The sequence below is a fragment of the Salvelinus fontinalis genome, chromosome 27, assembly GCF_029448725.1.
Source record: "Salvelinus fontinalis isolate EN_2023a chromosome 27, ASM2944872v1, whole genome shotgun sequence".
Lineage (NCBI taxonomy): Eukaryota > Metazoa > Chordata > Actinopteri > Salmoniformes > Salmonidae > Salvelinus > Salvelinus fontinalis.
In genome coordinates this window covers 39,171,449-39,188,995 of record NC_074691.1, presented here as the reverse complement: position 1 = coordinate 39,188,995, position 17,547 = coordinate 39,171,449, and the positions used below count along the sequence as shown (strand labels likewise).

Genomic DNA, 17,547 nt, shown 5'->3' with positions numbered 1-17,547 from the left:
CCCATACCCACCGTCCCTCTAGCAGACCCCATACCCACCGTCCCTCTAGCAGACCCCATACCCACCGTCCCTCTAGCAGACCCCATACCCACCGTCCCTCTAGCAGACCCCATACACACCGTCCCTCTAGCAGACCCCATACACACCGTCCCTCTAGCAGACCCCATACCCACCGTCCCTCTAGCAGACCCCATACCCACCGTCCCTCTAGCAGACCCCATACCCACCGTCCCTCTAGCAGACCCCATACACACCGTCCCTCTAGCAGACCCCATACACACCGTCCCTCTAGCAGACCCCATACCCACCGTCCCTCTATCAGACCCCATACCCACCGTCCCTCTATCAGACCCCATACCCACCGTCCCTCTAGCAGACCCCATACCCACCGTCCCTCTATCAGACCCCATACCCACCGTCCCTCTAGCAGACCCCATACCCACCGTCCCTCTAGCAGACCCCATACCCACCGTCCCTCTAGCAGACCCCATACCCACCGTCCCTCTATCAGACCCCATACCCACCGTCCCTCTAGCAGACCCCATACCCACCGTCCCTCTAGCAGACCCCATACCCACCGTCCCTCTAGCAGACCCCATACCCACCGTCCCTCTAGCAGACCCCATACACACCGTCCCTCTAGCAGACCCCATACACACCGTCCCTCTAGCAGACCCCATACCCACCGTCCCTCTAGCAGACCCCATACACACCGTCCCTCTAGCAGACCCCATACACACCGTCCCTCTAGCAGACCCCATACCCACCGTCCCTCTAGCAGACCCCATACCCACCGTCCCTCTAGCAGACCCCATACCCACCGTCCCTCTAGCAGACCCCATACCCACCGTCCCTCTAGCAGACCCCATACCCACCGTCCCTCTAGCAGACCCCATACCCACCGTCCCTCTAGCAGACCCCATACCCACCGTCCCTCTAGCAGACCCCATACCCACCGTCCCTCTAGCAGACCCCATACCCACCGTCCCTCTAGCAGACCCCATACCCACCGTCCCTCTAGCAGACCCCATACCCACCGTCCCTCTATCAGACCCCATACCCACCGTCCCTCTAGCAGACCCCATACCCACCGTCCCTCTAGCAGACCCCATACCCACCGTCCCTCTAGCAGACCCCATACCCACCGTCCCTCTAGCAGACCCCATACCCACCGTCCCTCTAGCAGACCCCATACCCACCGTCCCTCTAGCAGACCCCATACCCACCGTCCCTCTAGCAGACCCCATACCCACCGTCCCTCTAGCAGACCCCATACCCACCGTCCCTCTAGCAGACCCCATACCCACCGTCCCTCTAGCAGACCCCATACCCACCGTCCCTCTAGCAGACCCCATACCCACCGTCCCTCTAGCAGACCCCATACACACCGTCCCTCTAGCAGACCCCATACACACCGTCCCTCTAGCAGACCCCATACCCACCGTCCCTCTAGCAGACCCCATACCCACCGTCCCTCTAGCAGACCCCATACCCACCGTCCCTCTAGCAGACCCCATACCCACCGTCCCTCTAGCAGACCCCATACCCACCGTCCCTCTAGCAGACCCCATACCCACCGTCCCTCTAGCAGACCCCATACCCACCGTCCCTCTAGCAGACCCCATACCCACCGTCCCTCTATCAGACCCCATACCCACCGTCCCTCTATCAGACCCCATACCCACCGTCCCTCTAGCAGACCCCATACACACCGTCCCTCTAGCAGACCCCATACACACCGTCCCTCTAGCAGACCCCATACACACCGTCCCTCTAGCAGACCCCATACACACCGTCCCTCTAGCAGACCCCATACACACCGTCCCTCTAGCAGACCCCATACCCACCGTCCCTCTAGCAGACCCCATACCCACCGTCCCTCTAGCAGACCCCATACGCACCGTCCCTCTAGCAGACCCCATACACACCGTCCCTCTAGCAGACCCCATACACACCGTCCCTCTAGCAGACCCCATACCCACCGTCCCTCTAGCAGACCCCATACCCACCGTCCCTCTAGCAGACCCCATACCCACCGTCCCTCTAGCAGACCCCATACCCACCGTCCCTCTAGCAGACCCCATACCCACCGTCCCTCTAGCAGACCCCATACACACCGTCCCTCTAGCAGACCCCATACCCACCGTCCCTCTAGCAGACCCCATACCCACCGTCCCTCTAGCAGACCCCATACCCACCGTCCCTCTAGCAGACCCCATACGCACCGTCCCTCTAGCAGACCCCATACACACCGTCCCTCTAGCAGACCCCATACCCACCGTCCCTCTATCAGACCCCATACACACCGTCCCTCTAGCAGACCCCATACCCACCGTCCCTCTAGCAGACCCCATACACACCGTCCCTCTAGCAGACCCCATACCCACCGTCCCTCTATCAGACCCCATACACACCGTCCCTCTAGCAGACCCCATACCCACCGTCCCTCTAGCAGACCCCATACCCACCGTCCCTCTAGCAGACCCCATACCCACCGTCCCTCTAGCAGACCCCATACCCACCGTCCCTCTAGCAGACCCCATACCCACCGTCCCTCTAGCAGACCCCATACCCACCGTCCCTCTAGCAGACCCCATACCCACCGTCCCTCTAGCAGACCCCATACCCACCGTCCCTCTAGCAGACCCCATACCCACCGTCCCTCTAGCAGACCCCATACCCACCGTCCCTCTAGCAGACCCCATACCCACCGTCCCTCTAGCAGACCCCATACACACCGTCCCTCTAGCAGACCCCATACCCACCGTCCCTCTAGCAGACCCCATACACACCGTCCCTCTAGCAGACCCCATACCCACCGTCCCTCTAGCAGACCCCATACCCACCGTCCCTCTAGCAGACCCCATACCCACCGTCCCTCTAGCAGACCCCATACCCACCGTCCCTCTAGCAGACCCCATACCCACCGTCCCTCTAGCAGACCCCATACCCACCGTCCCTCTAGCAGACCCCATACGCACCGTCCCTCTAGCAGACCCCATACACACCGTCCCTCTAGCAGACCCCATACCCACCGTCCCTCTAGCAGACCCCATACCCACCGTCCCTCTAGCAGACCCCATACACACCGTCCCTCTAGCAGACCCCATACCCACCGTCCCTCTAGCAGACCCCATACCCACCGTCCCTCTAGCAGACCCCATACCCACCGTCCCTCTAGCAGACCCCATACCCACCGTCCCTCTAGCAGACCCCATACCCACCGTCCCTCTAGCAGACCCCATACACACCGTCCCTCTAGCAGACCCCATACCCACCGTCCCTCTAGCAGACCCCATACCCACCGTCCCTCTAGCAGACCCCATACCCACCGTCCCTCTAGCAGACCCCATACCCACCGTCCCTCTAGCAGACCCCATACCCACCGTCCCTCTATCAGACCCCATACCCACCGTCCCTCTATCAGACCCCATACACACCGTCCCTCTAGCAGACCCCATACACACCGTCCCTCTAGCAGACCCCATACACACCGTCCCTCTAGCAGACCCCATACACACCGTCCCTCTAGCAGACCCCATACCCACCGTCCCTCTAGCAGACCCCATACCCACCGTCCCTCTAGCAGACCCCATACCCACCGTCCCGCTAGCAGACCCCATACACACCATCCCTCTCACCGTTGTTTCCCATGCCCTTCATCATGACCTCTGTCTGGGCGAACTCGTAGCCAAAGCTGACCGTATCAAAGTCCACTTCCAACTGGTCAGTACTGAGGCAATTCTTCATCACACTACCCGAGTCATCCTCACCCCCCGCATGGGCTAGGTGTCTGGGCAGGTTGATCCTGGGGGGTGGAATGAGGAGAGAGAGAGAGAGAGAGAGGGTGAGAGAGAGAGAGAGATAGGGTGAGAGAGAGAGAGAGATAGGGTGAGAGAGAGAGAGAGAGAGATAGGGTGAGAGAGAGAGAGAGAGAAAGGGTGAGAGAGAGAGAGAGAGAGATAGGGTGAGAGAGAGAGAGAGAGAAAGGGTGAGAGAGAGAGAGAGAGAGAAAGGGTGAGAGAGAGAGAGAGAGAGAGAAAGGGTGAGAGAGAGAGAGAGAGAAAGGGTGAGAGAGAGAGAGAGAGAGAGAGATAGGGTGAGAGAGAGAGAGAGAGAGAGAGAGAGAGAGAGAGAGAGAGAAAGGGTGTGAGAGAGAGAGAGAGAGAGAGAGAGAGAGAAAGGGTGAGAGAGAGAGAGAGAGAAAGGGTGAGAGAGAGAGAGAGAGAGAGAGAGAGAGAGAGAGAAAGGGTGAGAGAGAGAGAGAGAGAGAGAGAGAAAGGGTGAGAGAGAGAGAGAGAGAGAGAGAGAAAGGGTGAGAGAGAGAGAGAGAGAGAGAGAAAGGGTGAGAGAGAGAGAGAGAGAGAGAGAGAGAAAGGGTGAGAGAGAGAGAGAGAGAGAGAGAGAGAGAGAGAGAGAGAGAGAGAGAGAAAGGGTGAGAGAGAGAGAGAGAGAGAGAAAGGGTGAGAGAGAGAGAGAAAGGGTGAGAGAGAGAGAGAGAGAGAGAGAGAGAGAGAGAGAGAGAGAGAAAGGGTGAGAGAGAGAGAGAGAGAGAAAGGGTGAGAGAGAGAAAGAGGGTGAGAGAAAGAAAGAGGGTGAGAGAAATCATGAGGTATACATTTCAGACATGCTTACAGATTAATAACAACTGCTACTCAAGTACATAGAGATGTTATTTTTTTAAACAGTAGCCAGCCTAACCCTTCCCCACAGTCAGAACAGGCAGACCTGAAGAAGTGGTTGTTTCCCCACAAGATGCGGTCTCCATGGTGAAGCAGGACTGGGTTGGTGACTGAAGAGCCATTCACACACGTACTGTAGACAGAGAGACCGTATCATCACTGACTACAGCATCGATACAGTACAGTATGTATTTCTTTGTGTAGTGTGTTAATGTCTCAGATGCCACAAATGCAGGTGAGAGAGAGACTTGTCTACTGTGTGTGTGTGTGTGTGTGTGTGTGTGTGTGTGTGTGTGTGTGTGTGTGTGTGTGTGTGTGTGTGTGTGTGTACCATTAAGTTGTGTGTGTGTACTGTGCATTGTGGTGTGTATGATTATTGTGTGTACTGCGCATTGTGGTGTGTATGATTATTGTGTGTACTGTGTGTTGCGGTATGTGTGTGTGTGTGTGTGTGTGTGTGTGTGTGTGTGTGTGTGTGTGTGTGTGTGTGTGTGTGTGTGTGTGTACCATTACGTTGTGTGTGTGTACTGTGCATTGTGGTGTGTATGATTATTGTGTGTACTGTGTGTTGCGGTATGTGTGCATATTAGGGCCGGGACGATTCCAGTATCACCACACTCATTAGTATGAGGCAAGGAAACAAAACACCAAGCAGATTTAACTCCTTCAGAGAGACATCCTTCATGTTGGAAACATACATCACAACATGTTACGTACAGCAGGTTTAGGACCAGGCTATATCACAACATGTGTTATATACAGCAGGTTTAGGACCAGGCTATATCACAACATATATACAGCAGGTTTAGGACCAGGCTATATCACAACATACATACAGCAGGTTTAGTACCAGGCTATATCACAACATACATACAGCAGGTTTAGGACCAGGCTATATCACAACATATATACAGCAGGTTTAGTACCAGGCTATATCACAACATATATACAGCAGGTTTAGTACCAGGCTATATCACAACATATATACAGCAGGTTTAGGACCAGGCTATATCACAACATACATACAGCAGGTTTAGTACCAGGCTATATCACAACATATATACAGCAGGTTTAGGACCAGGCTATATCACAACATGTGTTACATACAGCAGGTTTAGGACCAGGCTATATCACAACATATGTTACATACAGCAAGTTTAGGACCAGGCTATATCACAACATATATACAGCAGGTTTAGTACCAGGCTATATCACAACATGTGTTACATACAGCAGGTTTAGGACCAGGCTATATCACAACATGTGTTACATACAGCAGGTTTAGTACCAGGCTATATCACAACATGTGTTACGTACAGCAGGTTTAGTACCAGGCTATATCACAACACGTGTTACATACAGCAGGTTTAGGACCAGGCTATATCACAACATGTGTTACATACAGCAGGTTTAGGACCAGGCTATATCACAACATGTGTTACATACAGCAGGTTTAGTACCAGGCTATATCACAACACGTGTTACATACAGCAGGTTTAGGACCAGGCTATATCACAACATGTGTTACATACAGCAGGTTTAGGACCAGGCTATATCACAACACGTGTTACATACAGCAGGTTTAGGACCAGGCTATATCACAACATATATACAGCAGGTTTAGGACCAGGCTATATCACAACATGTGTTACATACAGCAGGTTTAGGACCAGGCTATATCACAACATGTGTTACGTACAGCAGGTTTAGGACCAGGCTATATCACAACATGTGTTACGTACAGCAGGTTTAGGACCAGGCTATTTCACAACATGTGTTACGTACAGCAGGTTTAGGACCAGGCTATATCACAACATATGTTACGTACAGCAGGTTTAGGACCAGGCTATATCACAACATGTGTTACATACAGCAGGTTTAGGACCAGGCTATATCACAACATATATACAGCAGGTTTAGTACCAGGCTATATCACAACATGTGTTACATACAGCAGGTTTAGGACCAGGCTATATCACAACATATATACAGCAGGTTTAGGACCAGGCTATATCACAACATGTGTTACGTACAGCAGGTTTAGGACCAGGCTATATCACAACATGTGTTACGTACAGCAGGTTTAGGACCAGGCTATATCACAACATGCATACAGCAGGTTTAGGACCAGGCTATATCACAACATGTGTTACGTACAGCAGGTTTAGGACCAGGCTATATCACAACATGCATACAGCAGGTTTAGGACCAGGCTATATCACAACATGTGTTACGTACAGCAGGTTTAGTACCAGGCTATATCACAACATGTGTTACGTACAGCAGGTTTAGTACCAGGCTATATCACAACATGTGTTACGTACAGCAGGTTTAGTACCAGGCTATATCACAACATGTGTTACATACAGCAGGTTTAGGACCAGGCTATATCACAACATACATACAGCAGGTTTAGGACCAGGCTATATCACAACATATATACAGCAGGTTTAGGACAAGGCTATATCACAACATGTGTTACGTACAGCAGGTTTAGGACCAGGCTATATCACAACATGTGTTACATACAGCAGGTTTAGGACCAGGCTATATCACAACATGCATACAGCAGGTTTAGGACCAGGCTATATCACAACATGTGTTACGTACAGCAGGTTTAGGACCAGGCTATATCACAACATGTGTTACGTACAGCAGGTTTAGGACCAGGCTATATCACAACATGCATACAGCAGGTTTAGGACCAGGCTATATCACAACATGTGTTACGTACAGCAGGTTTAGTACCAGGCTATATCACAACATGTGTTACGTACAGCAGGTTTAGTACCAGGCTATATCACAACATATATACAGCAGGTTTAGGACCAGGCTATATCACAACATGTGTTACATACAGCAGGTTTAGGACCAGGCTATATCACAACATACATACAGCAGGTTTAGGACCAGGCTATATCACAACATATATACAGCAGGTTTAGGACCAGGCTATATCACAACATGTGTTACGTACAGCAGGTTTAGGACCAGGCTATATCACAACATGTGTTACATACAGCAGGTTTAGGACCAGGCTATATCACAACATGTGTTACATACAGCAGGTTTAGGACCAGGCTATATCACAACATATATCCAGCAGGTTTATGACCAGGCTATATAACAACATATATACAGCGGGTTTAGGACCAGGCTATATCACAACATATATACAGCAGGTTTAGGACCAGGCTATATCACAACATATATACAGCAGGTTTAGGACCAGGCTATATCACAACATATGTTACATACAGCAGGTTTAGGACCAGGCTATATCACAACATGTGTTACATACAGCAGGTTTAGTACCAGGCTATATCACAACATGTGTTACATACAGCAGGTTTAGGACCAGGCTATATCACAACATACATACAGCAGGTTTAGGACCAGGCTATATCACAACACATATACAGCAGGTTTAGTACCAGGCTATATCACAACATGTGTTACGTACAGCAGGTTTAGTACCAGGCTATATCACAACATATATACAGCAGGTTTAGTACCAGGCTATATCACAACATATATACAGCAGGTTTAGTACCAGGCTATATCACAACATGTGTTACATACAGCAGGTTTAGTACCAGGCTATATCACAACATATATACAGCAGGTTTAGGACCAGGCTATATCACAACATGTGTTACATACAGAAGGTTTAGAACCAGGCTATATCACAACATGTGTTACATGAAGCAGGTTTAGTACCAGGCTATATCACAACATATATACAGCAGGTTTAGGACCAGGCTATATCACAACATGTGTTACATACAGCAGGTTTAGTACCAGGCTATATCACAACATATATACAGCAGGTTTAGTACCAGGCTATATCACAACATGTGTTACATACAGCAGGTTTAGAACCAGGCTATATCACAACATATATACAGCAGGTTTAGGACCAGGCTATATCACAACATGTGTTACATACAGCAGGTTTAGAACCAGGCTATATCACAACATGTGTTACGTACAGCAGGTTTATTACCAGGCTATATCACAACATATATACAGCAGGTTTAGGACCAGGCTATATCACAACATATATACAGCAGGTTTAGGACCAGGCTATATCACAACATATATACAGCAGGTTTAGGACCAGGCTATATCACATGTTATATACAGCAGGTTTAGTACCAGGCTATATCACAACACGTGTTACATACAGCAGGTTTAGTACCAGGCTATATCACAACATATGTTATATACAGCAGGTTTAGGACCAGGCTATATCACAACATGTGTTACATACAGCAGGTTTAGGACCAGGCTATATCACAACATGTGTTACATACAGCAGGTTTAGGACCAGGCTATATCACAACATGTGTTACGTACAGCAGGTTTAGGACCAGGCTATATCACAACATATATACAGCAGGTTTGGTACCAGGCTATATCACAACATGTGTTACATACAGCAGGTTTAGGACCAGGCTATATCACAACATATATACAGCAGGTTTAGTACCAGGCTATATCACAACATATATACAACAGGTTTAGGACCAGGCTATATCACAACATGTGTTACATACAGCAGGTTTAGGACCAGGCTATATCACAACATATATACAGCAGGTTTAGGACCAGGCTATATCACAACATGTTACATACAGCAGGTTTAGGACCAGGCTATATCACAACATGTGTTACATACAGCAGGTTTAGGACCACGCTATATCACAACATGTGTTACATACAGCAGGTTTAGGACCAGGCTATATCACAACATATATACAGCAGGTTTCGTACCAGGCTATAATCACAACATGTGTTACATACAGCAGGTTTAGGACCAGGCTATATCACAACATGTGTTACATACAGCAGGTTTAGTACCAGGCTATATCACAACATGTGTTACATACAGCAGGTTTATTACCAGGCTATATCACAACATATATACAGCAGGTTTAGGACCAGGCTATATCACAACATATATACAGCAGGTTTAGGACCAGGCTATATCACAACATATATACAGCAGGTTTAGTACCAGGCTATATCACAACATGTTACGTACAGCAGGGTTAGGACCAGGCTATATCACAACATGTTACATACAGCAGGTTTAGTACCAGGCTATATCACAACATGTGTTACGTACAGCAGGTTTAGGACCAGGCTATATCACAACATATATACAGCAGGTTTAGGACCAGGCTATATCACAACATATATACAGCAGGTTTGGGACCAGGCTATATCACAACATATGTTACGTACAGCAGGTTTAGGACCAGGCTATATCACAACATATATACAGCAGGTTTAGGACCAGGCTATATCACAACATGTGTTACATACAGCAGGTTTAGTACCAGGCTATATCACAACATATATACAGCAGGTTTAGGACCAGGCTATAATCACAACATATATACAGCAGGTTTAGGACCAGGCTATATCACAACATGTGTTACATACAGCAGGTTTGGTCTGCTTTGTGTTTTCATTTTTTCCCTGGAAACAATATGGTGATACTGGTATCATCGCAGACCTAGTAAGTATTATAACAGTAATGATGTATCTAGTATTATAGACTGGGTGGTTCTAGTCCTGAATGCTGATTGGCTGACAGTACTGTAACAGTAATGATGTATCTAGTATTATAGACTGGGTGGTTCTAGTCCTGTATGCTGATTGGCTGACAGTACTGTAACAGTAATGATGTATCTAGTATTATAGACTGGGTGGTTCTAGTCCTGAATGCTGATTGGCTAACAGTAATGATGTATCTAGTATTATAGACTGGGTGGTTCTAGTCCTGAATGCTGATTGGCTGACAGTACTGTAACAGTAATGGCGTATCTAGTATTATAGACTGGGTGGTTCTAGTCCTGAATGCTGATTGGCTGACAGTACTATAACAGTAATGATGTATCTAGTATTATAGACTGGGTGGTTCTAGTCCTGAATGCTGATTGGCTGACAGTACTGTAACAGTAATGGCGTATCTAGTATTATAGACTGGGTGGATCTAGTCATGAATTCTGATTGGCTGACAGTACTGTAACAGTAATGATGTATCTAGTATTATAGACTGGGTGGATCTAGTCCTGAATGCTGATTGGCAGACAGTACTGTAACAGTAATGATGTATCTAGTATTATAGACTGGGTGGTTCTAGTCCTGAATGCTGATTGGCTGACAGTACTATAACAGTAATGATGTATCTAGTACTATGTTACCACAGCCCTAGTGAACGTACCGGGAGCTGCGGTGTGGTGTGAGAACCACTCCCGTCTCAGCGGTGATGTTGATGACACAGTGCTCAGGGTGGATGGCCATACCACACAGCTGAATATCCTGAGAGTCAGCTGAGCCAACACGCGTGTGCTCCTACACACGGGACAGAGGCGTGATAGAGATGACATACACTACCAGTCAAAAGTTGGGACACTCCTGCTCATTCAAAGGTTTTTCTTTATTTTGACTATTTTCTACATTGTAGAATAACAGTGAAGACATCAACACCATGAAATAACACATATGGAATCATGTAATATCCAAAAAAAAAGTGAAACAAATCTAAATATATTTTATATTTGAGATTCTTCAAACTAGCCACCCTTTGCCTTGAAGACAGCTTTGCACACTTGCCATTCTCTCAACCAGCTTCATGAGGGAGTCACCTGGAATGCATTTCAATTAACAGGTGTGCCTTGTTAAAAGTTAATTTGTGGAATTTCTTTCCTTCTTAATGTGTTTGAGCTAATCAGTTGTGTTGTGACAAGGTAGTGGTGGTATACAGAAGATGGCCCTATCTGGTGAAAGACCAAGTCCATATTAAGGCAAGAACAGTTCAAATAAGCAAAGAGAAATGACAGTCCATCATTACTTTAAGACATGAAGGTCAGTCAATCTGGAACATTTCAAGAACTTTCAAAGTTTCTCAAGTGTAGACACAAAAACCATCAGGCGCTATGATGAAACTGGCTCTCATGAGGACCGCCACAGGAAAGGAAGACCCAGAGTTACCTCTGCTGCAGATTATAAATTCATTAAAGTTAACTGCACCTCAGATTGCAAAAAAAAGTAATAGACACATCTCAACATGAACTGTTTAGAGGAGACTGCGTGAAATCAGGCCTCCATTGTCAAATTGCTGCAAAGAAACCACTACTACAGGACACCAAAAATAAGAAGAAACTTGCTTGGGCCAAGAAACACAAACAATGGACATTAGACCGGTGGAAATCTGTCCTTTGGTCTGATGAGTCCAAATTGGAGATTTTGGTTCTAACCGCCGTGTCTTTATGAGATGCAGAGTAGGTGAACGGATGATCTCTGCATGTGTGGTTCCCAACGTGAAGCATGGAGGAGGAGGTGTGATGGTGCTTTGCTGGTGACACTGACTGTGATTTATTTAGAATTCAAGGCACATGTAACCAGCATGGCTACCACAGCATTTTGCAGCGATACGCCATCCCAACTGGTTTACGCTTAGTGGGACTATCATTTGTTTTTCAACAGGACAATGACTCAAAACACACCTCCAAGGCTGTGTAAGGGCTATTTGACCAAGAAGGAGAGTGATGGAGTGCTGCATCAGATGACCTGGCCTCCACAATCACCCGACCACACCCAATTGAGATGGTTTGGGATGAGTTGGACCGCAGAGTGAAGGAAAAGCAGCCAACAAGTGCTCAGCATATGTGGAAACTCCTTCAAGACTGTTGGAAAAGCATTCCAGGTGAAGCTGGTTGAGAGAATACCAAGAGTGTGCAAAGCTGTCATCAAGGCAAAGGGTGGCTACTTTCAAATATAAAATATACTTTGATTTGTTTTTTTACTTTTTACGTTACTACATGATTCCATGTGTGTTATTTCATAGTTTTGATGTCTTCACTATTCTACAATGTAGAAAATAGTACAAATGAAGAAAAACCCTGGAATGAGTAGGTGTGTCCAAACCTTTGACTGGTACTGTGTGTCAAAATAGACATGATATTATCCAACCAAGCCTACACACTAGACAGAAACATGGGACGCAAATCAGAGCCAGGTCCTCAATCCCTTGATGAAGAGTGAAATGGAGATACAAAAGTCTATAAGATCAGTGGATTATATGTTAAATTGCTGACCGTACCTTTAGATAGTAAACCAGCAGCTCATTGAGGGCAGGGTCGGCGTTGAGGTTGACAAGGAAACACTTGTCGTCTACCACTCGGATGCCTGACGACTGGAGAGAGATACCTAGAGACTCCAACTGTTTCTGACGCTCCTAGAGGACAACATAGAAGATAGATGACTGGAGAGAGATACCTAGAGACTCCAACTGTTTCTGACGCTCCTAGAGGACAACACAGAAGATAGACGACTGGAGAGAGATACCTAGAGACTCCAACTGTTTATGACGCTCCTAGAGGACAACATAGAAGATAGACGACTGGAGAGAGATACCTAGAGACTCCAACTGTTTCTGACGCTCCTAGAGGACAACATAGAAGATAGACGACTGGAGAGAGATACCTAGAGACTCCAACTGTTTCTGACGCTCCTAGAGGACAACACAGAAGATAGACGACTGGAGAGAGATACCTAGAGACTCCAACTGTTTATGACGCTCCTAGAGGACAACATAGAAGATAGACGACTGGAGAGAGATACCTAGAGACTCCAACTGTTTCTGACGCTCCTAGAGGACAACATAGAAGATAGACGACTGCAGAGAGATACCTAGAGACTCCAACTGTTTCTGACGCTCCTAGAGGACAACATAGAAGATAGACGACTGCAGAGAGATACCTAGAGACTCCAACTGTTTCTGACGACCCTAGAGGACAAAACACTGACATTAACAATACATGTACATATGTATGTACGTTCTGTTGTATATCTGTACCTGAGCGACAGCCTCAGTCTTGCCGAGTTTCAGCTCCCAGGTGTGTGTTCGCGTGTGGTTTTTTTGGTTTTACTATCCTTGTGGGGACCAGAAGTCCTCACAAGGATAGTAAAACAAGGAAAGCTCAGACATGTGGGGTCCCCACAAGGAAAAATACTATTTTAGGCTTTAGGGTTAGGAAAATAGGATTTTGAATGGGTATCAATTGTTTGGTCCCCACAAGGATAGTAAAACAAGTGTGTGTGTGTGTGTGTGTGTGTGTGTGTGTGTGTGTGTGTGTGTGTGTGTGTGTGTGTGTGTGTGTGTGTGTGTGTGTGTGTGTGTGTGTGTGTGTAGCTACCTGAGCCACCGCCTCAGTCTTCCGTAGTTTCTGTTCCCAGGTAACCGTCATCTCCTGAATCAGTTTCTCTGACTCCTCCAGCCTCTCCTTCAAATCTGGAGCCTTCATAGACTGACAGGGAGGAGACAAACAACCATTATAAAGACACACACACACAACCATTATAAAGACACACACACACAACCATTATAAAAGACACACACACACACAACCATTATAAAAGACACACACACACACAACCATTATAAAAGACACACACACACAACCATTATAAAAGACACACACACACAACCATTATAAAAGACACACACACACAACCATTATAAAAGACACACACACACAACCATTATAAAAGACACACACACACAAGCAATATAATTAATAACTGTTCAGTACCTCAGTGAGTCAGTGATGCCTGTTATATAATTAATAACTGTTCAGTACCTCAGTGAGTTGGTGATGCCTGTTATATAATATAATAACTGTTCAGTACTTCAGTGAGTTGGTGATGCCTGTTATATAATATAATAACTGTTCAGTACTTCAGTGAGTTGGTGATGCCTGTTATATAATTAATAACTGTTCAGTACCTCAGTGAGTTGGTGATGCCTGTTATATTATATTATATAATATCTGTTCAGTACTTCAGTGAGTTGGTGATGCCTGTTATATAATATATTAACTGTTCAGTACCTCAGTGACTTGGTGATGCCTGTTACATTATATAATATAATAACTGTTCAGTACCTCAGTGAGTTAGTGATGCCTGTTATATAATATAATAACTGTTCAGTACCTCAGTGAGTTGGTGATGCCTGTTACATTATATAATATAATAACTGTTCAGTACCTCAGTGAGTTGGTGATGCCTGTTATATAATTAACAACTGTTCAGTACCTCAGTGAGTTAGTGATGCCTGTTTTATAATTAATAACTGTTCAGTACCTCAGTGAGTTAGTGATGCCTGTTATATAATAACTGTTCAGTACCTCAGTGAGTTAGTGATGCCTGTTATATAATTATTAACCGTTCAGTACCTCAGTGAGTTGGTGATGCCTGTTATATTATATAATAACTGTTCAGTACCTCAGCCTCAGTAAGCTGGTCTCGTAGTTTCTCCACCTCCACCCGTAGCTCTCTGATGATGCGTGCGTTGGGGTCTTCGTTGACGACGGCGTGGTTGACGATGCTCTTAGCCCGGTCAGCGTAGCGCAGCGTGGACAGAGTCTCATCATAGTTATCAGCTGCTGGACTCACCGTGGCTACCATGGCTGTCCTACTGTTACCACCCAGACTGTCCTGGAGAGAGGGGAGAGGGAGAGGGAGAGGTTACTCTGTTAGAAAAGAGAGACTGTTACTACCCAAACTGTCCTGGAGAGAGGGGAGAGGGAGAGGGAGAGGTTACTCTGTTAGAAAAGAGAGACTGTTACTACCCAAACTGTCCTGGAGAGTCAGTATGTGTAATGTTTACTGTTAATTTGTAGTGTTTGCTTCACTTTTGTGTATTGTCTACCTCACTTGCTTTGGCAATGTTAACACATGTTTCCCATGCCAATAAAGCCCCTTGAATTGAATCGAGTCCCCTAAGTAAGTTGGTCCTGGGGCTCTGTTCACAAACACAAACAGCCCCAGGACAGCAACACAATTAGACCCAACCAAATCATGAGAAAACAAAAAAGATAATTACTTAACACATTGGAAAGAATTTGGCCCTAAACAGAGAGTACACAGTGGCAGAATACCTGACCACTGTGACAGACCCAAAATAACAGAAAGCTCTGACAGACTCAGTGAGCATAGCCTTGCTATTGAGAAAGGCCGCCGTAGGCAGACATGGCTCTCAAGAGAAGACAGGCTATGTGCACACTGCCCACAAAATGAGGTGGAAACTGAGCTGCACTTCCTAACCTCCTGCCAATTGTATGACCATATTAGAGACAAATATTTTCCTCAGATTACACAGACCCACAAAGAATTCAAAAAACAAATCCTATTTTGATAAACTCCCATATCTACTGGATGCCATGACAGCAGCACAATGTGTGATCTTTTGCCACAAGAAAAGAGCAAACAGTGAAGAACAAACACCATTGTAAATACAACCCATATTTATGTTTATTTATTTTCCCTTTTGTACTTTAACTATTAGCACATCGTTACATAATAATGACATTTGAAATGTCTTTATTCTTTTGGAACTTTTTTATATTTTTTATTTAACTAGGCAAGCCTACCGGGGAACAGTGGGTTGCCTTGTTCAGGGGCAGAACGACAGATTTTTAGCTTGTCAGCTCGGGGATTCGATCTAGCAACCTTTCAGTTACTGGCCCAACGCTCTAACCACTAGGCTACCTGCCGCCCCACTTTGTAAGTGTAATGTTTACTGTTAATTTTTGTTTTGTTTATTATCTACTTCACTTGCTTTGGCAATGTAAACATGTGTTTCCCATGCCAATAAAGCCCCTTAAATTGAAATAAAATGAAATAAAGAGGAGAGAGATGTTACTCTGTTAGAAAAGACAGACTGTTACCACCCGGACTGTCCTGTAGAGAGGAGGAGAGAGGAGGAATGTGAGATCTGAATGAGAGAAGGAGTTACTCCATTTAAAAACAGACTGCTTCACCACATATACAGTGTGGCAGGAGAGACGAGGCTACACAGTTACAGTTGCAGAATGTTGAACGATAATAGCCCATGGTAATAACCCATATAAATGGTAATATGGCTCAGCGTACCTTGAGTAGCCAGGTGAGAACTGAGTCTCTGTAGGGAACAAACTTGGTCTTGTTCTTCCCTGCTCCTTGGTCTGCCAGTGCTGATATCACCAGGCCCAGCGTGCTTAGAGACCTGACCAACAGTGATTTATATAACGTGAAGATGTGTGTAACATTTTGAGAGACATTGAGAGACCGTGTACAAAGTATATAATTTAAAAAAAGGGGGAAAGAGAGGTGGGGGGGCAGAGAGGGGAAGGGGAGGAGGGAAAGAGAGGGGGGAAAAGGAGGAGGGAAAGAGAGGTGAGGGGGAGAAGAGAGGGGGGAAGGGGAGGAGGGAAAGAGAGGGGGGAAAAGGAGGAGGGAAAGAGAGGTGAGGGGGAGAAGAGAGGGGGGAAGGGGAGGAGGGAAAGAGAGGGGGGGAGAATGAGAGGGGGGAATGGGAGGAGGGAAAGAGAGGGGGGGAGAAGAGAGGGGGGAATGGGAGGAGGGAAAGAGAGGGGGGGAGAAGAGAGGGGGGAATGGGAGGAGGGAAAGAGAGAGGGGGGGGAATGAGAGTGAGATGTAATGTACTTGTTGATGTTGCTGCCCTCCTTCATCCTCTCTCCAGTAGCTCCAGTCTTAGCAGCTCTCTCACTGCCAGCCAGATCCACCAGACTCAGCTTACTGACCTTCTCACCACTGGTCTACAACAACAATAACAACATGGTGCTATATAGAGCAATATGAAACAGACTGGTTTGTTGGCAACACACATAGCAACAGCTGGAGGAAATGAAAGTCAACATATTAAAAGTAAAGCCTTGAGTGATTTGATGTTGTCATCACATGATGTATTCAGAAAACCATCAAAGCAACAATTGGCAAGATGCTGGATTAGAATGTGGTGATGCTGTATTAGAATGTGGTGATGCTGGATTAGAATGTGTTGAATGTA

The 17,547-nt window shown here is 46.6% G+C and overlaps 1 protein-coding gene across 1 annotated transcript in view; it reads right to left on the bottom strand.

Annotated features, from left to right (window-relative positions):
* LOC129825550 (kinesin-like protein KIF13B) overlaps positions 1 to 17,547 on the bottom strand; it is a 76,802-nt gene that overhangs the window by 43,550 nt on the left and 15,705 nt on the right. Inside the window, exons 11-18 of the mRNA XM_055885721.1 lie at positions 17,184 to 17,296; positions 16,632 to 16,743; positions 14,982 to 15,194; positions 13,895 to 14,005; positions 12,799 to 12,933; positions 10,918 to 11,048; positions 4,729 to 4,815; positions 3,642 to 3,808 (exon numbers count right to left, since the gene is read on the bottom strand). Coding sequence (XP_055741696.1) covers positions 3,642 to 3,808; positions 4,729 to 4,815; positions 10,918 to 11,048; positions 12,799 to 12,933; positions 13,895 to 14,005; positions 14,982 to 15,194; positions 16,632 to 16,743; positions 17,184 to 17,296 — 1,069 coding nt within the window. The remainder of the gene's footprint in view (positions 1 to 3,641; positions 3,809 to 4,728; positions 4,816 to 10,917; positions 11,049 to 12,798; positions 12,934 to 13,894; positions 14,006 to 14,981; positions 15,195 to 16,631; positions 16,744 to 17,183; positions 17,297 to 17,547) is intronic.